The sequence below is a fragment of the Mauremys reevesii genome, linkage group 1, assembly GCF_016161935.1.
Source record: "Mauremys reevesii isolate NIE-2019 linkage group 1, ASM1616193v1, whole genome shotgun sequence".
NCBI lineage: Eukaryota > Metazoa > Chordata > Testudines > Geoemydidae > Mauremys > Mauremys reevesii.
The window spans coordinates 293,575,037-293,601,661 of record NC_052623.1 but is presented as its reverse complement, the minus strand read 5'-3'; the positions used below and the strand labels follow the sequence as shown (position 1 = coordinate 293,601,661).

General features: G+C 42.5%; 1 protein-coding gene across 3 annotated transcripts in view; it reads left to right on the top strand.

Annotated features, from left to right (window-relative positions):
- TRHDE (thyrotropin releasing hormone degrading enzyme) overlaps positions 1-26,625 on the top strand; it is a 312,690-nt gene that overhangs the window by 250,653 nt on the left and 35,412 nt on the right. For all 3 annotated transcript variants that reach the window (XM_039520544.1, XM_039520543.1, XM_039520542.1), the window contains 2 exons: positions 1,923-2,056; positions 2,168-2,223. In XM_039520544.1, coding sequence (XP_039376478.1) covers positions 1,923-2,056; positions 2,168-2,223 — 190 coding nt within the window. The remainder of the gene's footprint in view (positions 1-1,922; positions 2,057-2,167; positions 2,224-26,625) is intronic.

Sequence of the window (26,625 nt, the reverse complement as noted above, 5' to 3'; positions counted from 1 at the left end):
TATATAAACTGCTTTAATTAAACTAGTTTGTTTAAACTAGTGCAAGTTTAGATAAGCCTTAGCAGAGAAATAACAAGTAGGGAATTGGATAAGTCTTTTGCAACTTCCAAAAAAGTGTTTTTAAAAAATGTCAATATTAGAAATACTTTATCAATGACAGAACTGTGTTGTTGTAATTTATGGAGGCTTTGGTCCTGCAAACATTTAACTGAACTCATATGTATAACAGAACTGCAAGTATACATAAAGTTGCATATGTGCTCCGTGTTTGTAGAATCAGGGTTTTTGTGGTCTGTATTGCTGCACCTTAAAATTTTGATTATTGCCATATATCTTATCATGTGCTACTGGAATTATAGTTAAGATGGAGGTGTCACATGTACCCTACACCCATAGTTTTAATCTCTTTTTACTTTCTCACTAATTACTTTTTACAAAAAATGCCATATGTGAAAACCAGGTAGTCTAGTATGTCAATGTATCTAGCATTAGATGGCATATGTAAATTATCAAACCATATTTATTTGCATTTCACTTCATAATTTCATTAGTTTTATATAGTTCAGCCACACTGATCAGTTTCCCATTGGAACTATGTCCAAGAGAAGTTTGCATGTAGTTTTCTTTTTAAAAAAGATGACAAGGAAAACAAATATTAGGCTGTAGCTTTGATCAAGCGCGTACAAGCTAAATTACCTTACAGTGCTTTGTGTGGCAATAATTTAAAAAAAAAAACACCTTTTGATTTTCGAGCAAATCCTAGTTTAAAGTAAATAATTAGTTGAATCACAATAATTTACTAAATTAAGGCATTCTTTGTGAGACACTTGGGGCTTGGTCCTGCATTCCTTGCAATCTTACTGAAGTTAAAGAAATTTAGAATGTGGAATGTGTTTGTCCTGCAGATGTTTATGTGACTGCTTCAAGCACATGAGTAGTCACCTTGAAAACAATGTTAAATACTTGCAGAAGTGTTCATGGGATTAGACCTAAATTGTTGCTGAAAGTTTAAAAAGGAATGAAAATAAAAACACATAGAGTGTAAGATTAACTGGTTAAAATGAAAAGATCTTTTCAGTGACTAGTGGCTACAAACCAAACTACTGGAAACACTTTCAGTTAGAAACCTAAGACTAAAGGACCTGCTTCCATTGATTATGCACAAAACTATTTACGAATTATCTATAAACCAAAGGCTTGATTCTGATCTCACTTTCACTAGTGTAAACCAGAAATAACTCCCTTTAAATCAACAGAGTTATGCTGGTGTAAAACTTAGGTAGGGAGATTGGAATCAGGCCCCAAGTCTTGAAGTAGCAATTGATTTCCCAGGCATTTAATTAAGGATATTTTGAAAAAAATGCCTCTCCAAGATCCTGATTCTGTAACTGCATCCTCATGGGTGCAGGTTGAGTTGGAAGATCAGGGTCCAAACTGGGTTGCTCCTTTATATTACTTGAGGCAGAACACATGATGAAAATTATAATTATCCCACAAAATTAACTGTGTCATTAGTGTACATCTATTCTTTTAAATATTTTACTAGTGATTTATGAAGATTAAGTCAAGTATCAGAGGGGTAGCCGTGTTAGTCTGGATCTGTAAAAGCAACAAAGAGTCCTGTGGCACCTTGTAGACTAACAGACGTATTGGAGCATAAGCTTTCATGGGTGAATACGTGCGTCTGACGAAGTGGGCATTCACCCATGAAAGCTTATGCTCCAATACGTCTGTTAGTCTATAAGGTGCCACAGGACTCTTTGCTGCTTTTTATGAAGATTATGTAAATTGAAATAATCATTTTACTCCCACAAGTATTCCGTTTAAGGAAAAATATGTAAAACATGTTCCTTTACAATGTTAAATCCTTTTCAAATTAAAAAAAAATATAATCTTTTCCTTACATTGTTCTTTGGTTCCAGAACATCACAGAATTGCTGCTTTAGACGAGACAAGCTGGTTGCTGGGGAACATAAATCAAACTGGCTATTTTCGGGTTAACTATGACGTAAGGAATTGGAGGTTGTTAATTGACCAACTAATGAGGAACCATGAGGTAAGCTCCTAGTTTCATGTCTAGGATCTGCTTTGATGTGTGAGCTGTACAAACTATGGCACTGCTTTTATCATCCTAAATGGTTCCGTTTTTCTGGTTTTCTCCTCACAGGTTATCTCTGTCAGTAATCGAGCAGGTTTGATTGATGATGCATTCAATCTAGCCAGGTATATTTTCCCGTAGATAATCTAACTTAATATAAAGTCCTGTAACAATTCCTGCATTTAGTTTCCCAGAGGATGTGCATGTTTTGAAGTTAAAATTTTTAACACACTTTAATTGTTGCCACCTTTCCTTTCTTTTCTCCTGACCCCCGCCCCTCCACCTCCGGTATGGAGCATAAGCACTGTCTGTAGCACTCTCCTCACTCTTGATCAGTAATTGCCATAGGGTATTTCCAAGTCTTCAGAGTTCTGTTCAATTTTGCAGCAAGTTCAATGTAACACTTTGGAGATTAATAATCTCTTCCCTATTTCACTAGTGAACTAGGTTTGATATTGTTGGGTTTTTTTAAAATAACCCTAGAAGTGTATTTAATTTGTAATGGAAAACATCTTCAAGCTTCAGGATTTTTTCTCTCTGATATATTACTGTTATATTTTCCAGTATGTTTTTTGGTAATCCATCATAGAAGGATTTTTCTGTGTGATGATGATTATGCCACATGGAAGGTTTGTGGTTCTGTTTAAAAGTTCCAAACTTTATATAGTATTTTAGTGCGTTATTGTTTACATAGTTACATAATTAAATTAAATAATACGATGCTGATTCAATAATGATTTGTTTAAAACATAAGGGAATGGAATCTCATCTCTTTTAAATTCAAGACTACATCTGTAGTTAAAGAGTAAAGAGAAGTGTAAGAACTGGAGCTGGTCAGACTTTAAGATACTTGATATCCTTGGGAACACTCCTGCTCTCAGCCAAACACCTTTAGGTCAAAGTTTATATAAAAACTATATCTAAGACTATTGGCTGTTCTGTTTGCTGACATATTTATGGCCAGATTTTGGCTTTAAGCTGCTGGTTGCAATAGACCGCAGAACAGAGGTCCTTTGAATCAGCTGAGACTCACAGAGGTGTATTACTAGACTCGGGCATGATGTCACTGAGGAATGCAGGCCAGGTTTGCCCCAGCTATATCTTTTGAAAAAATGAAAAATGGCAATGTGCCCTCCCCTACATACTCCTCTCCACCCACTTTTGGGACGTTGGTACCACTGCCAGTACTAGCCTGGACAAGGGGTGGAACTAGGATTATTCCTCGCAGAGGTGTACTGGGTGGCAGGGAGAGGTAGTCCTTGCACCCACTGGTTATAGTAGATTGAAACAACCAACTACTGCACCAGCTAAGTAGGAAAAGAAGTTTTGGAGAAAAACTGCTTTCCCCAGCCTGGGAGAGGAGTGGGAGTGCTCTTCCTTTCCTTTTAGCTCCTTTAACCTCTGCATGCACCTTCCCACGTGAACGTGTGCAAAGCTAATTACAGTTCATCACTCTGAGTGAAATCCAAGCCCCATTGACTTCAGTGGGGCCAGCATTCCATCCTTAGTGTTCTACATTGCCACTAGAATGCTGTATAGTGCTCTGAGCAACCTTGACTATTAAAAGTACTAGTGCATATACAGTAAAACAACATTCTGTCCTAATTTAACTGTAGTGTGACACTTCAAAGTTTCTTTTCACTGCTAATAAAGCTTGATTTGCCTGCAGCCATACAACATTAGTCTGTGATCTCTTAAATTTCCATAAACTAAACAATGTCAGATCTGGCCAGCACCTCAGTGAAAATCCATGCACTGCAAGAAGTTGTATTGGTAATTCAGTAGGTGGCCGTCTTCCCTCTGAATCAATAGTGAGCTAACAGCCCTGAGTACTGTTTTGTTGAAAGTGCCCACTTTTAGATGAGATATAAAGCCAAAGTCCTGACTGCCTGGAGTCATGAAAGGTTCCATAGTGCTTTTACAGACTAAGGTCTTTAACCAAGGTGTCGTGGCCAAGTTCATATTTGGGTTATTATGTTTTGCTTACCTAAATATTCCTCCAGGTTCAGATGAATAAGGCATGCCTCACTTACCTTCCCGAATTGTTCTGTAGTATTGCTGAGTATTACTACATTATCCTAAGGAGATGACAGAACTTCAGTGATTTTTAAAGCACTTTGGGATCTTTCCCATGGAATGCACAGTAAAAATGCAATTCAGTATTGTTAGGGATGAGCACAGAGGTATTCTGCTGTAGTTGGCACTTTTGCATAGCGGAAGAGTGTATACGTATGTTTGTCTAGAGTGAAATGTTCCTGTGATGGAGATCCAGAGGTAGATTTCTATTTTGTTTTTTGTTTTTCTTCTATTTCTACAGGGCAGAGTAGTATATATCACTCTGAATAGGTTGCCTTGCAAGAGAATCCGGGTATGGCAAATTGGGTTATGGGAAAGTGTTGCCGTATTTCTTCAGATAAGTGTAAAACATGCTCCTTATTCTCTCCCTTTCAGTTCATGTTCAGAATATCATTCTTCCTTAGACAAACAATGAAGCACCCTTATCATAGAATCATAGAAGATTAAGGTTGGAAGAGACCCCAAGAGGTCATCTAGTCCAACCCCTGCTCAAAGCAGGACCAACCCCAACTAAATCATCCCAGACAGGGCTTTGTCAAGCTGGGCCTTAAAAACCTCTAAGGATGGAGATTCCACCACTTCCCTAGGTAACCCATTCCAGTGCTTCACCACTGTCCTAATGAAATAGTATTTCCTAATATCCAAACTAAACCTCCCCCACTGCAACTTACGACCATTGCTCCTTGTTCAGTCATCTGTCACCACTGAGAACAGCCTAGCTCCATCCTCTTTGGAACCCCCTTTCTGGTAGTTGAAGGCTGCTATCAAATCCTCCCTCATCCTTTTCTTCTGCAGACTAAATAAGCCCAGTTCCCTCAGCCTGTCCTCATAAGTCGTGTGCCCTAATCATTTTTATTGCCCTCTGCTGGACTCTCTCCAATTTGTCCACATCCTTTCTGTAGTGGAGGGCTGAAAACTGGATACAGTACTTCAGGTGTGGCCTCACCAGTGCTGAATAGAGGAGAATAATCTCTTCCCTCGATCTGTTGGCAATGTTTCTGCTAATGCAGCCCAATATGCCATTAGCCTTCTTGGCAACAAGGGCACACTGTTAACTCATATCCAGCTTCTTGTCCTCTGTAATCCCCAGGTCCTTTTTTGCAGAACTGCTGTTTAGCCAGTCGATCCCCAGCCTGTAGCAGTGCATGGGATTCTTCCGTCCGAAATGCAGGACTCTGCACTTGTCCTATGCCTGTGTTTAATTTAGTCACATTGCTTCACTAGATACATTGCTCATATTTTACTTTTTGGCTCTTTGATCCCAGTCCGGCTGCACAGCGGGGCTTAGGCAGGCTCCCTGCCTGCCCTGCCCTGGCTCCGTGCTGCTCCCGGAAGCAGAAGGCACGTCTTTGCAGCCCCTGGGGGGAAGGCGAGGGGCAGGGAGTCTCTACGTGCTGCCCCCTCTCAGAGCGCTGGCTCCGCAGCTCCCATTGGCCGGGAACTGCGGCCAGTGGGAACTGTGAGGGCAGTGCTTTTGGGCAGGGGCAGTGCGCGGAAACCTCCTGGCTCCCCTGCTTAGGAGCTGCTGCCAGAAGGATGTGTCAGTTGCTTTCGGGAGCCAACCAAGGTAAGTGCTGCCTGGCCAGAGCCTGCACCCCTCACCCCTTCCCACACCCAAACACCCTCCCAGAGCCTGCACTCCTCACCCCCTCCTGCACCCAAACACCTTCCCCAGGCTGGTGAAAGTGAGTGAGGGTGGGGCAGATCGAGCATCAGAGGGATGGGGGATGGAGTGAGCAGAGGACGGGAAGAGGTGGGGCAGGGTGGAGCTTGGGGGGCGGGGGTGAGGCTTGGGGGGGGGACAGGGTGGGGTGGTGGCAGGGCCTGGGGCTGAGTGGCAAATTTGAGAACCACTGACATACAGGTTATGCCTGTAGTAGTAGGGGCATGGCTGTATGAGACAATGCCGTGGGGATTCTGGGCATTGCTATGGCTCATCCAGAAGACCCTAGAAGCTGATGTAACTTAGACTGGCCCTCAGGGCTATCAAAGTTAGGGTCTTTCAATTTCCTAAACAGGATCAGGAGGGCACATGGGTAATTCAAAGCCACTTTAGTCCTCTTCCCTGGGCTGCAAGTTCTATGCAACTCCTCTTAAGAAGGACAACACAGAATCTCACTTCAGATGTTGAGTATCACCATGTTTAGTACTTTACTACTATATTCCATATATTGTACTATTTAAGTCTCATGTGCAGTGCAGTATGTTTGTCTTCTCCTAGCCCACAGGCGCTGACTTTTGTTTGTGCTGGTGGGTGCTCCTCTCTGCCCCTTCCCCTCCGTGTGAGAGGGAAAGAGGCTGAGTGGGGCCGGGGCCATGGGGGAAGAGGCAGGACTTTAGCGTGGAGCACTGGTGGAGCATGGGGCAGGACCCACTAAAGATTAATCTGGCCCTTCGGGTGCTGAGCGACCCCTATGTTTTTTCAGTGGGAGCTTGAGCCCCAGAGCACCCACAGAGTTGGTGCCTATGTCCCACCCTATATAGTGCTTTGTGATGTGTGGAGAGTATGCTTATGTAATCGTTCGTGCTTAAGATGTGAGAGTAAGTAACCTCATTAACCAGATATGTAGGTGCTAGTTACATAGATGTCATATGTTCATCTATACCAACACATATATATGTATATGCACTCTGAAAAAGAAGCAGTGAATGTACATATGTTTAAAATTCCTAGTTATTAATATTTTCATACTTAAAATAATTAATAAAAATAAAACAGGTGGCATATACATTTTATTCTTGCCTTTCTAAAAATTTGTTCCAAAGTAAGCAATTCCCTTTCACCTTACACTGTATTTCTGCCTGAATATATGATATGAGTAGTCTATATGCAGAACAACCCATCTCAGAAGCTTCTGAAATACTCTCTAGTGTGTTGCTAAATTTGATAAGGTTCATGTCCATTCTGCAATACAGCTATTTGATTCACTTTTCCAGTGCCCTAATATGATTTTTCTAGCTGTTCTTAATGCTAATTTATCCACATTTTGTTTGTAGAGGATGTACCAATTTCTCTCTTTAGTGTAATTTAATACCCACAGGTCCGGGGGAAGCTACAAAATTACTTCTATAATCCATCTTGGAGCACTGAATATTTTCTTTTGATATGCATATATGCTTTTACATCTCCAAACTGTACATTATCATCTTTATCTCCCCTTTTACATCTCCAGCATAATGGTCTCTCAAACATAAACAATCTTGATGAATACATACCTCAAAGGAGCATTTTAAAGTTGTGTAGCTTTCATTTCCCAAAGTTTGGTTCATTAAGTGTGAGTTTATTCTTTCCCAGTGTCTTGGTCACAACAAATTACTAGGAGTTGAACTGAATTGTTTTTGAAAATTATTAGTGGTTGAGGTCTCTGTGTGGTTTGTCTGACTTCTCAGAATCTGGTCAATTCTGTGGATTTATTTTAGTGTAAGGTAAGAGAGAATCCTAATGCCCCTTAAACACTCTTCTCAACTATCGTCCCTAGGCACATCCCGAGCATCTGGAGAACTGCAGTACTGGCAGCGACAAACTTTTTGGGAGACAATCCCTTAGGCTTAGTCTTCACGACAAACTTTGCTGGCATAGCTATGTCAGCTAGGAGTGTGAAAAAAATTACACCTCCTGCACCAGCATAGCTGTGCCAGCAAAAACCCTAGCGTAGGTGCAGTTATACCAGCAAAAGGATTCTTCTGCTCGCATGGCTTATGTTATTTGGGAAGGCAGTTTAATTTTACCAGCAAATGACTTCCTTTTCAGTATAACCAGTGTCTGCACTAGAGGGCTTTGTCAGCATAGCTATAGTTGGTATAGATGTGCCGTAAAGCACTCGTAGTGTAAATGAGCCCGTTGTCTTTTTTTGACCAAAAATCTTGAGCAGGAATAGGCTTCAGGCACCCTTCTTCACTGCTTCACTTAAAAGTTGAAGGTTAACTCCTTTGATATGGATTACCTGAAATTTCCAGACAGTCTAAAACCACAAAGGTTGCAATAAAACAAGATTTAAGAGTATACAGAGGAAATCAGATTAAAACAGAAGAAATTGTATGCACAATAAACTGAGCAAAGGGTAATCCAGATAGCTGCAATCAATGGTGTTGCAAGAAGTAGGAAACATCTTACTTTTCTTGAGAGTGTCAGTCTTGTCCTTCACATTTCTTGTTCTTTTCTGTCCTTTTTTTCTGGCCAAGTATATCAGAGACCAAGCGCCTATGGTGCCATGTCTATTTCCCCTTGCTCCCTGGGATCTAAGGCTATGGCTACACTTAAACTTCAAAGCGCTGCCGCGGCAGTGCTTTGAAGCGCTAAGTGTAGTCAAAGCGCCAGCGCTGGGAGAAAACTCTCCCAGCGCTGTCCGTACTCCACCTCCCTGTGGGGAATAATGGACAGCGCTGGGAGCGCGGCTCCCAGCGCTGGGGCTTTGACTACACTGGCGCTTTGTAGCACCGCAATTTGCAGCGCTGCAGAGGGTGTGTTTTCACACCCTGCTGCAGCGCTGCAAATTTGTAAGTGTAGCCAAGCCCTAAGGTCCTTGATAGTCTCTGACGCTCGTTAAGGGTGTGACATGATTCAGTATCATACCAAGCATGTAGACCTAGGTTACAACAGATTTTCAGCAATATAATGTTTGATCAGGTGTACTAAGTGTGGGGAAGTGGAATAGACTTAGTCTCCCGTATAGTAGGTATTGCCCCAGGTTTTGTTAACCTTCTCCTTCCAGCCCTGGAGTTGCTTAACTGATTTCCTCTCTGGAAATGTAGCATGTTTTCAAGGTTACTTTGATCTTGCCTGTGCTTTAGTCAAGGTGATTGGATCCTGGTTTGCATGTCAATTGCTCAGGAAACCAACTCTTGATTCTGACAATCTGTCTTATTGACTGGTATCCAGTTTTCTATTTTGGAGCAATGTCATTGAGAAGGTTGTGGTGAGGCAACTTGTTAGTTTCTTGAATATTCAGATTTTCTTCATGCTGGTCTATTGGGTCATAGTCCCAGCAATGGGGTAGAATCTGGACCGGTTACATTTACTGGTGATCTGCTAGCAAAGGGCAAAGATAAAATGTTCATACCAATTCTTTTAGATCTTCCAGCAGCATTTGATACTGCTGATCAGGAGTTCTGATGGATTAGCTTGTAGGCTTTGGTGGTGGTGAATTTCGTTGCTCCATTCCTATTTTGAGAGAACCCTGAGGCTAGTTTTGGGAAATTGTTATTCTGTCCCAGATAGAGTGCATGGCCCGGATTCTCTCCCAGACCACAAATTGCCACCCTGACACCACTTCCTGGGTATGTCTACACTGCAATTAAACATCCGCAGCTTGTCCATGTCAGCTGACTCAGGTTCATGGGGCTCAGTTATAGGTCTGTTTAATTGTGATGTAGATGTTTGGGCTCTGAGACCCTCCCCTTTCATGGGGTCCTGGAGCCCCAGCCCAAACATCTACACTGCCATTAAACAGCCCTGTAGCCCAAGCCCCATGAGCAGTCAGCTGACATGTTCCAGCTGCAGGTGTTCGATAGCTGCTGTATATTCCCCAAGTACAGTCATAGGATAAGGTAATATTGGACCCAGAGGCTCCTTTTACCAACCTGAAAGAGTAATTGGAATAGCTGTCTGGAATAGCTCACAACTGGGAGTGCCTGCCGTAGGGCAAACTGTCAGAAAACCAGGGCAGATACACCAAACTGGGTGTGTGTTCTATAATTAGAACACACTTTCACTAACCCAGTAACAAATGTGAATTCCTGGATCTCTATACCTGTCTTACCATGGAGGCACAGACAGTTCCCTGAGACACTCCAGCCTATCTTGCCACCCAGACAAACTGGACTTTGTGGTAATGGTCACTTAAACCAAAAATCACACCACATCAGGTTGCTCCCAGTCCCAAGGGACCAGCCACTTACTCAGATCAATTGGTACTCCAGATGTTACACCAAAGAGAAGGCTGGCAGCCAATTCTATTGTAAACTAATTACAGATTTATTAGCTACTTAAAAAAGAATGGGAGTTATTGAGAGGTTAAAGCGAGTAAAATCTTATAACAGTTGAATCACAGTTTGTAACTTCAAATGGTGGCAATGATGTAATAAACTGCCAGTTTCCTGAAAGACTTTCAGGGCTACCCAGAATAACTCTGGGGATCTCCATCTTCTCATGCAGTTATTCTGCCCTGTTAGATTCCAAACAGTCCAGAGATAAAGGATTTTTCTTTGAATTCATAGTTATAGTCTCTTCACACAAACAGCAAGCTGACAGTGTCTCCATGCATAGGAGTTTTCCTTTGATGGGAGTGAGGAATGCACTTTGAGTCTCTGACCTCAGGTCATTACCACAATGGCTATGTGTTTTAGAATTAGCACCTTTTCTGATAAACTCCTTCATTAACAATTCCCAAGCCTTCTTTGGTGACTGATGAGTTATTTAGTTATGGGACTATTTCCCATGTATATGTTTTCTATTGCAATATTACAGGAACAGATAAGTGAAAACAATTCATTTTATGAAATTTAAACATCTGAATATACATTTATACATCTAACTATTACTTTGATCTACACTTTGGTCTTGAATACACTCTAGCATGACCTGGTCAGCCAGCATCACAGCATGGAATTAGCAGTGTAAAGGTAAAACTTGGCTTTCATTTATTTTTAAGAAAAATAATTTTCCAGCGCTTTTCATTGTGAACATAACTTTGGAGATGTAAATAGCTGGAAATGGGTTGCTTAGGGTTGAAAGCATCTCATTTATTCCCTAGATATCACATTCTCCTCATAGCCACTGTCCTTCCACGTTTGTCCTTCAAAGTCCAGAAAAAGCATAGCCCTGGAGCCTTGAGTTTTTTAGAAGACCCCAGGTGAGTTCACATATATGGGAGCAATGCTACCCAGTCCATCATAAGCTCCCCACCAATCAACTGCCTGAGGCTGAGCCAACTCCTCTGCTGAGCAGCTAACATGACTTCTAGATGCAAAGAGGGGAGCTGTATCTCTGTAACCCTTTAATGAAGACACTCTCAGCACTCTCAGAATCTCTCCCACTGACATAGCGCTCTCTACACCGGCACTTAGGGCAATATAACTACCTCGCTTAGGCATGTGGATTATTCACACCCCTGAGTGATGTAGTTATACAGAAGTAAGTCTATAGTGTAGACCAGGCCTTCGCAAGCAACTGAGAACAAAGCACTAATCCCAGCTCTGATATGGAGTCTTTCTGTGGCCTTTGCCAATTCATAAATCAAAATTTGCAAACATGCGGCCCTAAAGTTAAGTACCTAAACAGAGATGCTGAACATCAGCAGCACCCATTGGCTCCTTTCAGCACACTGAGTCCTGGAGCACCTACTGGAGCCTTTTTCTCAACTCTGAGCTGTGACTATCACTGTAATTTATCCTTTAACCTTTGGTTTACACTCCTCCATATAAAATCCAAATCTGTTCTCCTTGTTTTGGAAACATATTTCCCTGAAGCATCTGCGTGACAATTAAACTATGGAGTTGTACTCATCACACTAATCCTTCCCCAGAGATTAAGATTTAATTTATTCCAGCATCTAAAATCTTCCAACATATTCAAGATAATTGGATTCATATTATCCTTAATTATGTTACTTACAGCCCTGTTTAACCTAATGCCCAAGTAAGTCAGTTCTGTAAGGACCCACTTAAAATTCCAGGGCTAGAAATTAGTAGGTTTTCAAGTCTTTGACCGTGGTAGAAATTCTCCTCTAGCCCAATTAATATATTTCAAAACCTTTCCAAATTTCAACTACTATATCTAGGTTTGCTGGTGCTGATTTGCTTTGCTCATTCACAAACAATAGTACCCACCTAAATGTGCACTGTGTATTCAACCCTCATTATTGCTCCTAACAGCAGTTGCTAATTGTTTCAATATTAAGGCAAACAATAGTGCTGCTAAATGGCTTCCTTAACAAGTGCCTCTGTGTACCAGCAAAGGGAGTGTATCCTAGACTGATCGTGTGGACCACAGTTGATTGATGTCAACACATACTATCTATTATTTTAATAAATGCTGGCCCACATCCAAATTATTTCTGCATATATGGCAAGTAGGTCTACTGTACTGTGTCAGGCACATTTTGTTCATCTAACAACACTGCAGCTGTTGACTCTAAAGTGGCTTGCCACAGGTTCACCCTTTCACATAAATTTTGTCTGAGTTGTGCCCCTTGTTAGTAAGGATGGGAAGGTGCAGACCCATGGATATTTCAAGGTAACTGAGTGCCTTTTTGCATGCCAGTCAGTATGCTGTACCACATAGCAAAGCCTTGCTCTCCGCTCTGGCTGGAGACAAGCATTTTAGTTCATATTTGCATATGCTTATGCAAGAGGCAAAGTAGTTCCTACCAAGAAACACACTTAAAAAGTCTGTTCTGCTGTAATCTTCTTCTTCAGTCAAGGGTGTTCATTGGTGGGTTTTTAAGTGTCTGAGAAGCCCAATGTGTGCCCTGCAGATTTTCCCATAGAAGTGACAGGTGTAATCTTGGAGGAGACATAGTGTTGACTGGACTGCTGTGCCCTTTCTTTCCTCCTTTGTCGCTTCTCTGTCTCATGAGCACGTCTGTTCTCCTCAAAGTTGGATGTGGCTTCAGTGTCAGCATTGTCTCTACTCTTGTTACATGCCAAAGGGCAATGAAACAAATTTACAACATAGTCTAGGGAAACAGTGCTACCTAGAGAGCATCCTGGTCAATAGAATAAATTACTGAGAACATGTAAGGAATTTGGATAAGATTAATCAACAACTAGGAAACAATGTTCAAAAGAGTAAATGTGGATTCTTTCAGTGCTCTCTAGAATACATAGTGCATTGGATTGATCTTGATGGAGTGTACGTATTTCCTGTAAAAGTGGATGATGCTGTTATCCACCAGCCCCACAAAAAATAACTCTGCCTCACTTATTCCTTGGACTAGTGAGTCATTATGGCAAGAATAATTTCATCCGGTGAGCTATCTTAACAGTATTTCTTAGCAACAATCCAAAGTGAATTGGGTCAGGAAAATGTAATTATAGTTTTAAGGAAGCAGAATTTTTTTTTTTTAGCTACCGTTTTGACACATGATGGGGCCAAGCTGGCCTTTGCTTGTGATGGATGCATCCACATAACAGTGCAGAAGCTATGAACTCCCATGTGATGGCTGGGGAGAGGAACAATCCATTGCATTTGCCTCCCAAACATGAACAAGAGCGCAGCAGCATTATGCTTGAGTCAATAGAGAACACTCAGCCTGGTGCAGAAGCTATGAACTCCCATGTGATGGCTGGGGAGAGGAACAATCCATTGCATTTGCCTCCCAAACATGAACAAGAGCGCAGCAGCATTATGCTTGAGTCAATAGAGAACACTCAGCCTGGTGTTTGAAGTGAAGCAAGGGGAGCAGGGGAGGACCCATGGCTCCTTCCTCATCCCAGACCCACTGCTCCTCTAATCTGTGTATGGGATGACTCTGGTCTGATGTGTTTGAGCAATATTTTGACATTATATATTTTTGATCCATATGGCAGAACATGTACTCTGAACTATTGACCTGCTGCAAGTGTGAACTGTTGAACTGCAAGTGCAAATTATACTTTCAGATTTTTGGGTTTGCATTTGTGGCTTTATTTAATGCACTTTTTAAAAACGTGGGATTTCAGGATTTCACTGTAGCTCACTTGAAATAGAACAACTAGATCACTTTGCTGGCTTTAAATTAAAGTCAAGTATTTTGAGTGAAAGTTGTGTTTGGTTTGTTTCTGCCTGGCTTGTAAAATCCACAAGTTTAAGGGAGAAGAAAAATGGTCTTGTAGTTAAGGCACTGGACAGAGACTCGGGAAATCTAGATTCAGTTCTTGGGCTAGAAATTATTAGGTTTTCAAGTCTTTGACCGTGGAAGAAATTCTCCTCTAGCCCAATTAATATATTTCAAAACCTCTCCAAATTTCAACTGTCCAGGTTTGCTGGTGTTGCTTTGCTTTGATCATTCACATACAATGATGTGGTATCCACCTGCCAGACTTTCCACGTGACCTTGTTCTCCATGTTTCAGATTTTTATCTGTAAAATTGGGATAACAATACTTTACAAAACCCTTGTGTGTTGAGAGGATATATTCAGAAAGTTTGTAAGGCCATCAGATATTATGCTCATAGGGGGCTATGGTCACTCCACACTTACCCTAAAAGGGTTAATGTAGATTGAGAAGGGAGCTAATTAACCTAACAGACCAGAGTTGAGGGGAATCGGGTGGTTTAATAATCCCTGGACTGAGTAAAGGAGCTCAGCTGAGGAGGAACGACCAGGGGCTGGACTTATAAACACAGGAAATTGACAGCAGCAGCTCATGGAGCGAGAGAGGGGCTGCAGACTGAGAGGCAGAGAGATGGAGTGCAACTGTGGGGAAGGGCATCAACCTTGCGAAGCTAATCGCCAAAACAGCCCAGAGAAGGTGCCATCCTAGCAGTGAATAGAGTGCCCTGTCACAGGTCCATATACGTACATAAATAAAAGTTTGGTTTTTCAGATGTGGGATCCAATCCTGTAGACATTCCTGCACATGAGTAACTCCTCCGTTTACATGCCTATTTGCAGTATCGTGCCCATATATTGTGTGTTGACATAAATCAACTGCCGCTCATTAGGAAGGTCCTTCATTTTTAAACCCATGTTTGCCTCTAGAATCATAGAAGATTAAGATTGGAAGAGACCTCAGGAGGTCATCTAGTCCAACCCCCTGCTCAAAGCAGGACCAACCCCAACAAATCATCCAAGACAGGGCGTTGTCAAGCTGGGCCTTAAAAACCTCTAAGGATGGAGATTCCACCACATCCCTAGGTAATCCACTCCAGTCCTTCACCACCCTACTAGTGAAATAGTGTTTCCTAATATCCAACCTAGACCTCCCCCACTGCAATTTGAGACCATTACTTCTTGTTCTGTCATCCGTCACCACTGAGAACAGCCTAACTCCATCCTCTTTGGAAACCCCCTTCAGGTAGTTCAAGGCTGCTATCAAATCCCTCCTCACTCTTCTCTTCTGCAGACTAAATAACCCAGTTCCTTTAGCCTGTCCTCATAAGTCATGTGCCCCAACCCCCTAATCATTTTTGTTGCCCTCTGCTGAACTCTCTCCAATTTGTCCACATCCTTTCTGTAGTGGAGGGCCCAAAACTGGATGCAGTACTTCAGGTATGGCCTCAGCAGTGTCGAACAGAGGGGAATAATCACTTTCCTCTGGCAATGCTGGCAGTGCTCCTATTAATACAGCCTAATATGCCATTGGCCTTGGCAACAAGGGCACACTGCTGACTCATATCCAGCTTTTCGTCCACTGTAATTTCCAGGTCCTTTTCTGCAGAACTGCTGCTTAGCCAGTCGGTCCCCAGCCTGTAGCCGTGCATAGGATTCTTCCTTCCTAAGTGCAGGACTCTGCACTTGTCCTTGTTGAATCTAATCAGATTTCTTTTGGCCCAGTCCTCCAATTTGTCTACGTCGCTCTGGACCCTATCCCTACCCGTCAGCGTATCTAACTCTCCCCCCATCTTAGTGTCATCTGCAAACTTGCTGAGGGTGCAATTAATACCATCATCCAGATGATTAATAAAGATGTTGAACAAAACTGGCCCCAGGACCAACCTTTGGGGCACTCCGCTTGATACCGGCTGCCAACTAGACATCAAGCCGTTGGTCACTACCTGTTGAGCCCAACGATCTAGCCAGCTTTTTATTCACTTTATAGTCCATTCATCTAATTCATACTTCTTTAACTTGCTAGCAAGAATACTGTGGGAGACCGTATCAAAAGCTTTGCTAACGTCAAGATATTTCACATCCACCACTTTCCCTATATCCACAGAGCCAGTTATCTCATCATAGAAGAAATCAGGTTGGTCAGGCATAACTTTCCCTTAGTGAATCCATGTTGACTGTTCCTGATCATCTTCCTCTCCTCCAAGTGCTTGGAAATGCATTCCTTGAGGACCTGCTCCATGATTTTGCCTATTCAAATCTTTGCTTTCTTTTATGCAAACTGTATACATCAGAAAAGGAGAGAGAGTAGACAATGAAACACTGAGCATGCTAAACAAATGCATCCTAAGTAATTTTGAATTTCCTTCAGCACACAGGGGATGGCTACATAGCATTTTGAAGCTAGCCTCCCGTCCCGGGCTGACAGACTTGGGTCTCATGCTAGTATTCTAATAATAGTTGTATAGACAGTGCTTTAAAGTTATGGGTCAGGCTAGAGCTTGGACCCTGAAGCCTAGGGAAGGAGGTGGACTTCAGAGCCAAAGCTACCGCCCAAGCTGCAACTTCAAACCATTGCTAGTCAAAGACTGTTGACCTGAGCTGGGAGTCTCACTCCAAAATGCTGTGTCAACATATCCATTGCTGTGGGGCCACACTGGAGCATTGACAAGCCAAGAAGAAAGGGTTGCTCCACCCTACTCCCAAAATTCACCTTTGAAGAGAATAAAGAGCACTTCAGATAATCAAGCTATTTGAAAGTGATCTCCTTTAGTCCTTGAAATGTATTCATGTTTGTGTTTCTTCAGTTAATTGAAATGTAACATATTTTTCAAAGATTACAGATTCCTGATAATGAAAAATATGGTATTATATAGTTTATCATATAGTCTTAATTGTCAGGAGAAAGAAGCACAAGATTCCTTTTTATCTTTTTTGAGGAAGGGGAAGGAAGAAAACAGGCACAGTTAGTATGAAGTTTGTTTATTTATTTTGTAACAAAGGTAAATGATTAATTCAAATTAACACCAGTTTTTGATTACATGGCAACTCTAACGCTGGGCAAGATAATTTAAGGCACATGATATTCCCTGTTAATGCATTCAGTTGCAACTGTTCTGTGTAGGATACTTCAAATGTTCCCTGAACATCACTTGAAGAGTCCTCAACAATTTTGGAAGTAAGAAACCATAATAATAGGAAGGCCTGACTCAAAACCATCATATTACAAGCCTGTCTTATTTATTTGATACTATGGATATTTAGTGTTGTATACATTAGCAATTAAAGTTGACTTACAAGTCAAATACACCTCTACCTCGATATAAGGCTGTCCTTGGGAGCCAAAAAAATCTTACCACGTTATAGGTGAAACCGTGTTATATTGAACTTGCTTTGATCCACCAGAGTGTGCAGTCCTGCCCCCCCCCCCCCTCCGGAGTACTGCTTTACCACATTATATCCAAATTCGTGTTATATCAGGTGGCCTTATATCGAGGCAGCGGTGTAGTAGTGTTATGTTAATCAAAGAGATGATCTACATTGCGGTATTCAAATCACGTAGGAGCAAATCCACAGCTGTTGTACACTGTCCTGACTCGACTGAGTTGGATGGGGCCAGGCAAGCAGCATTGTCTCCTAAGGGCTTGTCTCCATGGTGCATTAGCCCACATCAGAGGGGGATAAATTCTAGTGCACGTTGCCATAATGCGCACTAACTGGCCCATGTGGACCCTTCTGGCACATGCTACAAGTTCCCTAGTGCACATTAACATAGTACTATTTGAAACAGGCCATTAACATGCACTAGGGAACTTTTAGTGCATGCCAGTAGGGTCTGTATGGGCCAGTTAGCGCAGGACACGCTAGCGCATGCTAGAATTTACACCCCTCTAGTGAGGACTACTGTATAGTGTAGACAAGTCCTTAGAAAACCAAAGTCAGTCCACAGTGGGAGGTGGAGGACTAGAATGGTCAGCCTTGTCCAGGGCCGCCCAGAGGGGGGGGGGCAAGAGGGGCAATTTGCCCCGGGTCCCGCCAGAGCCCCCATGAGAGTTTTTCGGGGCCCCTGGAGCGGGGTCCTTCACTCGCTCCGGGGGGGCCGGAAAACTCTTGCGGGGCCGGGCCCAGGAGCTACTTCCACTCCTGGTCTTCGCCGGCAGGGGGTCCTTCCACTGCGGAAGGACCCCCCACTGGTGAATTACCGCCGAAGCGGGACCCGCCGCCGAAGTTCAGCTCGGTCTTCAGCGGTAATTCGGCGGCAGGGGGCCCTTCCGTTCCGGGACCTGCTGCCGAAGTGCCCCGAAGACCCACGGTGGGGGCCCCCCCCGCCGAATTACCGCTGAAGACCGGGCTGCACTTCGGCGGTGGGTCCCGCTTCGGTGGTAATTCGGTGGCGGAGGGGGGGCCCCGCCGCGGGTCTTCAGGGCACTTCGGCAGCGGGTCCCAGAACATAAGGGCCCCCTGCCGCGGAAGACCCCAGGCCCCCGGAATCCTCTGGGCGGCCCTGGCCTTGTCTTATCCATGGCTCTCTTGAGGTAAGACCTGTCTTTGGCAGCCCATATGCTTTAGGAGTTACCCATGCCTGTTCCAGTCATCTTTCCCTGACTGTGGATCCCTTGGGCCTAATGTTCTTATCTTTGGCATCTCAGGCTCGCAGGAGTGACTATAGTGATCTTTGGGAGTTTATCTCCTGGCTCCATATGTCTCCTTGCTGCCAAAGATCTTTTTTCTCTTCAGTATTCAGGATGTCTGCTACTACCTCACCAGTATTGGTGCCGTGAAAATCCGCTATAGGAAACTGCAGGCAAATACTTTTGTGATGAGAGCAGCTGGTCTCATCAGCTGGTCGTCTTCCTGGAACAAGAAAGAAAAAGTTAGGGTTAGACAAAGTAAAATACAAGATAAAAATAAGTGTTGCATTGTGCACATTTTTCCCTAAGTAAGGGTCAATCAATAATATTCCAGACCTGTTTTAAGTTGTCTTTTAATAGACCGGTGAATATTGTCTAATTTCTTATATATCAGGGTATGCACAAAAGCTGAACTGCAGGCAGAAAGAATCCGTGTTGCATGTCCACATTAAAAAGAGCTGGTTTCTCTCTCTCTCTCTCTCTCTCTCTCTCTCTCTCTCACACACACACACACACACACACACACACACACACACACACACACACACACACACACACACACTTATCCAAACAGAAACCTAGTCACATTCTTTACATTTCACATGAAACAGATGATATGGGATGGGTTTTAAACAAATGTCATGTAAATCACCTAATTTCCATTGTTTCAACAATGCCGACTAGTTTGCTGCCAGCTTGGGTTTCCTAATTTTGATTTAAATGCAAGATTCAAAATGACTTTGGTAGGTGGTGGGGCTTATGGATTTATGGTAGATTTGTATGTGGGACTCTCATCACTGTACAGCAACCCTGTCGTTTTTGTGACAGAGTCTATTTGACTGGTCCTGGATTTATGATGGAAATAATTCAGCATGGAGTAATAATTTTCCCTTGGCAATTACACTACCATTTGGTACTTTGTCCCTAAGGGGAAAATGAATGTGCTGGGATCTGTCCATGAGTTCAATGGCTCAGTATAAAGAACACACCAAGGTCAGTTTGCAGCTGAATAACACAGTGAGGCTTCGTAGTGTAATCTAGATCTGCTTTATTTATCTGACTCATCAAAAGCTCATGTAATTTAAAGATTACATATTCAGTAATTTAAAGATTAATTTTGATATGCATTGAATTTTAGTGGGAATTCTTTGTGAAGGATATTTAATTACCGTGTTAATTTTCTTTTCTTATTCGTCACCGTTTGCCTCGGTAGCAATGCCACACGTACCGATTTCTCCCATGTTGGTAGGCTAGTGTCTTATTTAAGAGCTAGCATTCACAATATTGTTATGTGATGAGCCTTCCTACTGAAAACTCTTTCAGAAGCAATGCACCTGGCTTGATCTTTTGGCCTGGGGCTAATCCAAGACTCCCAGAAATCTTTCCCCATCATCAACTAGTCAGTGTATTCTGCCCTTTCCTAACAGATGCTGACTTAGCCCAGTCATCCATGCCTTTTTCACCACTAGTCTAGACAACTGCAGTTGTACTGGTCGTGAAAGTCCTGCTGGTCCAACCTGTGGCAAGTTCACCTAATAGCTAAAACAGATTGACAAGAGCACATCATACTGGCACTCTACACTTGCTCCCCATTTAGTTCTAGCAAGCCTTCAGCGATAGAGCTCAGTAACACAGGACATAAGGATGAGCCCAAATTTTGTCACACTTATAACACAAGGAAAAAGCTGTCTGTTTGCCCAAGACTTCCTCTAATAGCAGCGTCTGCAGAATGGCTGACAATGATTCTGCTATAAGCAGACAAGCAAGACCATTCATATAGGAAGTGGCTAAGGCAATTGAGGGGCCCAAGTATGGTCCTTTTGGTCAAATTGTTGCTTTTGCAATAGAGCATGTAGGGTGCCTAGTTAAAGTAGTAAATGAATGTAGTAAAGTAAGTGTGGTGACCCCCACGTTTCACGATCTACAGTGAAGGTACATATACAATATATTGTATTTGCAAAATTTAAATAATTCTGTAAATGTAGATTTTTTGTAAATATGCAGTAGGACAAGGTGAAAATTAGAACACTTTCCCATGACACTGCTCATAAAAAGAAGTGCATCCATGGCTTCAAATGCAGTAAGATGGATAGTTACACAGATAAAGCTTTGTGGATTAATTGAATTGCACTCCAAAAGCACTCAAACTGAGCTTCAGTTTGAGTTCAGCCTCTATCTGGGAATCGGCAGTGGTTGGTTAGAATATTTTTCATGCATACACACTGTATGTCAAATCTTTCTGCAGAAGTGTTTTGCTGTAGCCGGTTACCTGCTAATATTTTCAGGCTGTTGCTTTTGTGTTGGAGTCTAGTTAATTGGAATAAGCCTTACGGTGGAAGTCACAGAGCATTTCTGCTGTGTTCTCATGCCTTATCCCTTCTCAAAAGAAACAATTTCTAGTTATACTCCAACAGAGAGGCAGCATTTCCATTGGCCTCTGAAATGGTCAAGCTGAACAAATCTAGGAAAAGATCGTTGTCTCTGAATTCTAGCCTGTGTTTGTTCAACTCAGACAGGCAGTGATCTGATATTTGTTGTTGTTTTTGTTGTTTACATTGAAGGCCAGCAATATGATTGGCTCTGAAAAGACCTGAAGAAAAAAACCACAGCTCTGTCATTGGCCTTCCCCACACTAGTTGAATTTCATCTCTATCCCATTTTTCCTGTAAGAGGTTAGCACATGTGGCCTTTATGGGCAAAAGCATATTTTAAGGAGTATTTTGAATGAAGAAAAATGAGCATCTGTCAGCATCTGTTATCTGTCAGAGATAACTGAGAGGAAAGGGAGGGAGTCGGATGCTTATGGAGTAGCATGGAAGAAGGCAAGAAAATGAGTGAAAGAAGAAGAGCTAGTGATGAAAAATCTAGGAAGAGATTATTATCTTCTTCAGCCAGGCGAAGGGGATGAAGAGGTAAGAAACATGACAGGAACAGTCTTCAGAGCCTCAAATTATGTTAGTTTCCATAATTCCTACAGTCTCTGTGAATTGTATTTTCCTTTCATTGCTGTCTGACAATTATATTCCACGTCTTCCCTTTTATAGGAAGGTTCCTCCTGCTGCTGCCACTTCTCTGATTATTATAATTAGTATTATGAAACATTTCTATAGCTCCATAACTTGGTATGTGATTTAAAGAGATTTTTAAGAAGTCACATTAGAAGATCCCGTTTCTGCCATCCTTACTTATCTTTGGGAGGTAACTTATTTCATGAACGGTTAAATTGAATTTCAGGTACTGCTTGCACAGTATGATAATATTCAAGTGAGGTAAGGTGCAAGAACTGGGTATCATTAGACAAATATAGAATAAAACAACAAAACCAGAAGAGTGGGCAGAGCAAAGGGAGTGAAGTAGGGAGCACTGAGAGGTGAGATAGTGGCAGAGGCAGAACTGCACAGAGAGTGAGGACAGAGTGAGAGCAAAGAGACTGAATTTATGTGATAAGACATAGGGAGCCTGTGAAGAGACTTTAGGGGATTGTGGCATGGTGCTCAAAGAGGTGAGAAAGGAAGAGTATTTTAGCTTCTGAATATTGGATAGATGAAGGGAGAGTCAGGTAACCTGGTGAGGAAGAATTTATAATTATGCAAGTGAGACAGAGCTATGGGATGAACTTGGGGTTTGGTAGTGTGAATCAAGAGGAGGGGGTGAATTTTAGAAATATAATAGGAGGTGAAGCAACAAGATTTGATGTATCTGGATGTGTAAGAGAGAAGGAAACAAAAGAGCCAAAGATAACCCTAAGGTTTCAATTCTGAATGATGGGGAGAAGTCTCAGGAGGGATGGAGGAGGAGAGGGTTCAGGAAGAAAGGTAAGAAATTCAGTTTAAGTTAGAGGTGGGGTACCCATGAGGAGATATGGGAGGAAAAGGAGAGAGGGAAACCCAATTGAAGATATCATGGGTGAGCAGGTAGATTTGGAAGTTGTCAGCACAGAGGCAATAAGAGAGACTGTCTCATGTTATTAAAGAGGATAATTATCATCATCTAGAAGTTGCCACATTGAAAACAATAGAAAGGGCAAAAAGTTAATAAATAATGGATTTCTCTGGATCTTGTCCTCACACTTATTTTCTACATGAAGAATCATTACAGAAATCACTGAAATCTTTCTCTTTTGCAGCCAAGATTTCCCTTTGGTGACTAGCTCAGAGAAACTGAATTTCAGGAGCAAGATTTTAAATGTACCACAGAGCCTACTACAATACGGATACATCTGTTTGTTTCTTAAGCAACATGCTTTTCTACAGTCATTCCTCTTGTTCCCTGTTCCATGCTTTTTCCTTATGTCAATCAAATTATCAGTAACAATAATCACAAACCCCATTAGGAACCAATTACACACATACAACTCCAAACTAATTTTACTTCTTCGCTAACACTATCTCCAAGATGTTTAACTTTGCAGTCAATCTAATATACTCCTAGTCTCATTAATTATAGCTACCCATTTTTACAAAGCATTAGAACCTAGAACACAACACTTGAATAATACTGTGTGGCTCTTGGAATTAGAAAATTATATAAAAATGATGCAATTTCTACCTAGTTTACTTGTTCTGGCTCTACAGACATGGAAATCTTGACCTGATCACTCATATAACTCTGCTTCTCTGTCCACACTCCACTACAGGGGCCACACTCTAATCCCACTAACACTTTTGCAAATCCAGAGTAATTCCTTGAGCTAAATTATGCCATTGTCTCTTTCTTGCAAGAGCTACCCTGATCTTGGGTCTTGGCACAGAGCACAGCCTCAGGCGTGATCTACACTGCAAAGTTAGGTCAACGTAAGTTGTCTTGTGTCAACCTAGTTGTGCATTTGTCTACACTCAAATTTGTCTCTCACGGATGTAAGCACCCCATTATGGGTACATAGTAGCTTCACCTCCATGAACTGCATTGAGTCATGGTCAACATATTGTGGCTGAAGCAGTGCGAGTGTAGACACCATGTGACCTATAGTGACCCCACCAGTCCTCTAGCAAATATCCCACAATACCTGACACTCTCCTCTCTGGTCACAGTTGTGAACACCACTGCCCAGGGGTCATTTAGCCTGGAAGACAACCCTCCTCTCTTTTAAAACCCCACATATTTTTAAATTACTTTTACTGATTGCCCAGTTTAGCAAGCACACCTAGCAGCTTTTCCTTGTTGTGTGCAACTGCCCAACCAACAATGCCTGCTATGTGTTCCAGACACGCCCCTGCCTGGAGTAGACAGGAAGTATTTGATCTCTTGGGCCTGTGGGGAGAAGAGGCTGTGCAGACACATCTGCAAAGCAGTTGTAGCAATGCAAACATCTATGAGCAGATTGCATGGGAGATGTAAGCAAAGGGGTATGACAGATCAGCAGCAGTGCCGCATGAAAGTGAAGAAACTGCGGCAGACATACCAGAAGGCCAGGGAAGCCAAGAGCAAGTCTCATGCCACAGACATGACGCTTTTGCAAAGAGCTGCATACTGTACTTTGCAGGGACGCCACCAGCACCCTACAAAGCACTATGGATATCTCAGTGGAGCCCGGAGACACAAACCACTGTGAACAGTGAGAAGGAGGATGGAGGACATGCAACTGGGGGGTTCAACTATGCCACAAGCCAGGATCTGTTTAAGATTCCAGCACTGTCTAGTCATTCCCAGCAGCCAAACATGGGCCAGCCCAGTGCATAATCTGTGTGAATGCATTTCCTATTACAATGTTCAAATACACAGATGGCACTCGACCCCAACATAGCAGGACACAGAAAAATTAATGATTTTTCATTTTTATTCATGCTAGAAGAGGTAGCAGTTCAACAGGTAGAGTTGTTATCTGCTTTTCATTCCCCTCTAGAGTTAGCCTGGGGGGGTGCAGAGCAGTTTGTTTATGTACATAGGGACATCCTTATTTCTTTAGTCCTCCTGAGAGATTTCAATGAAAGTTTATGGAAGTATTTTGCCATCTTCACCTGAAGCTTTCTAAGGATAGCAGCCTTATTTCTTCCTCTATGGTAGGACACTTTCCTAAATCACTCTGTGATGACTTTGACAAGCACTATTGCAGTAAACAGGCTAGTGACACAGTGGCTTTTGGACGTCAGCCATAGCTTCGCTTTCTTGTACCATTGTTACCCTCAGAAGCAAGATATCAGCTAAAGTCACCACCACCTGTGGAAAATAGTGCCTATATTGATTGACCATTGTCCTGCATTCATCCCCATGGAAATGGGGGCAGGGACAATGACATTTTATAGTTTCATGCAGCTGAACAAGTCCCTCCTCATTTCTCACTCCCAACCCCTGCTGCACCATACTCACTATGGCTGGGTGCAGAGTGGTGCAGAGGGACTCCAAAGCTGAAGTGTCCATGTCATGTTTAAAACCTTTACACCTACAGTGACACCTCTTTTTGTTTTATCTGTAACTGCTGCTGTTGCCACCTTGAGAGGTCCCCCATGGAATGCCTGACTGTGATAAAGAGGAGAAAGAAGAGGACAAGGGAGAGTATGTTCAGTGAGATCCCGCAAGCCAGTGCTGCATCAGATAGTGAACAGAGGACCTGGAAGGTTAATATTGCAGACAGTAGATGCATCAGGACATAATGGGGCTTCTCCGGCAGCAAACACAAATGCTGCAGAACTTGTTGACCTAAGGTTCAACAATCATGGGCCCAGCTTCCTTTGCAGCCAGTGGACAACTCCATTTTAGCATCTCTCTACACCCTCAACGTTCCATGCAGCATCATCGGTCAGATACATACCCCACTTCACACTGGGGAACAGTGAAGAGAAATACAGATTCACATACACTGACCTGCAAGCGTCCCAGGGTGTATGAAAAACCAAAATGAACTGAAATAGACCTGAATGGTCTTTCCCCTTGTTAAGTTCTGTTCTGTTTATTTATTTCAGAAGTTTGTATTGAATTTGCTTTTATTGCACATTGGGTTTTTTGCACTGATTATGGTATGCAACAAAAAATATTTTTTATAAATTATTTGTCTTTATTACTTCACAACATATGCTGCAGAGTGCCTACTGCTACTCAAAACCACACAGGCAAAGATTATAAAACAGGTCTACCTTAAAAAAAAAAAGAATTGTGTGTTAACTTCAATTTACATATAAATAATAAACAGGGCCAGCAAGACAGCAGGGAGAGCAGGTGGCAAGAGACAGCAAATTTGTATTTCAGCAAACAGAGGTGGGGGAGAAGGAGCATGGAGCCTCCTTCCTCACCAGACTCCATGTCACCTTCCTCACCATCTGCATAAACTTTGCTTTGAGGGGTAATCTTCAGAAGAATACATTTCAAAGGCGATTTGGACTATAAAAGAAAGGAACAGAAAACCCCAAGCTCTTTCTTTTTCACCTAAGAAGACAAAGGCCCCCGCACCTTTGGGCCTCTGGGAGAGATCCTGAGCAAGGAAAGGGTCAGCCAGTATCTTGCTGGAAGACAGTGGGTGAGAAATGCCATCTTAAACAAAGCCTTGAACCAGAACTTGCTGGATTGTTTTAATCTTTTAGATTCATTTTCATTTTATTTGCTTGTAACCATTTCTAACTTTATCTCTTCTATGTGAGTTCACTTACAACCCTATCTTCTTTTGTTTGTTTTATTTTTTAATCGAAACCGATCCAGGGCTATGTTTAAATGGAACTATTTGTTAACTCCAGTTAACGTAGCAAACTGTTGAGTATTGACTCCTTACTGGGGCAGTGGCTTTTAATAAGTGAACTGTCCTGGAAAGGTCTGGACAGTGCAGAACACACGTTTTTGGGAAAATTTAGGACTGGGAATGTGTTGGGTTCACCGTACAAGTAGTAACCAAAGGTGGTGGAAGCTAGAGTGTGGCTGTTGTGTTGCTGGCAGGCTGCTGGGGTCAGAACTGCTGGACCAGGGCTGCAACCATACACAAACACTCAGGGTCTGACTGCAGATCAGACCCTGAGAAATGCTGATAAGCTACTTGTGAGCAGCCCTGGTTGGGAGCTACAATAGCAAAGCATTGTGAAGCGCCCAAGGTTGTAGGGCAGGTGGTGATACAACCACTCACTGGTTTGGATTGCACCCCATAATGT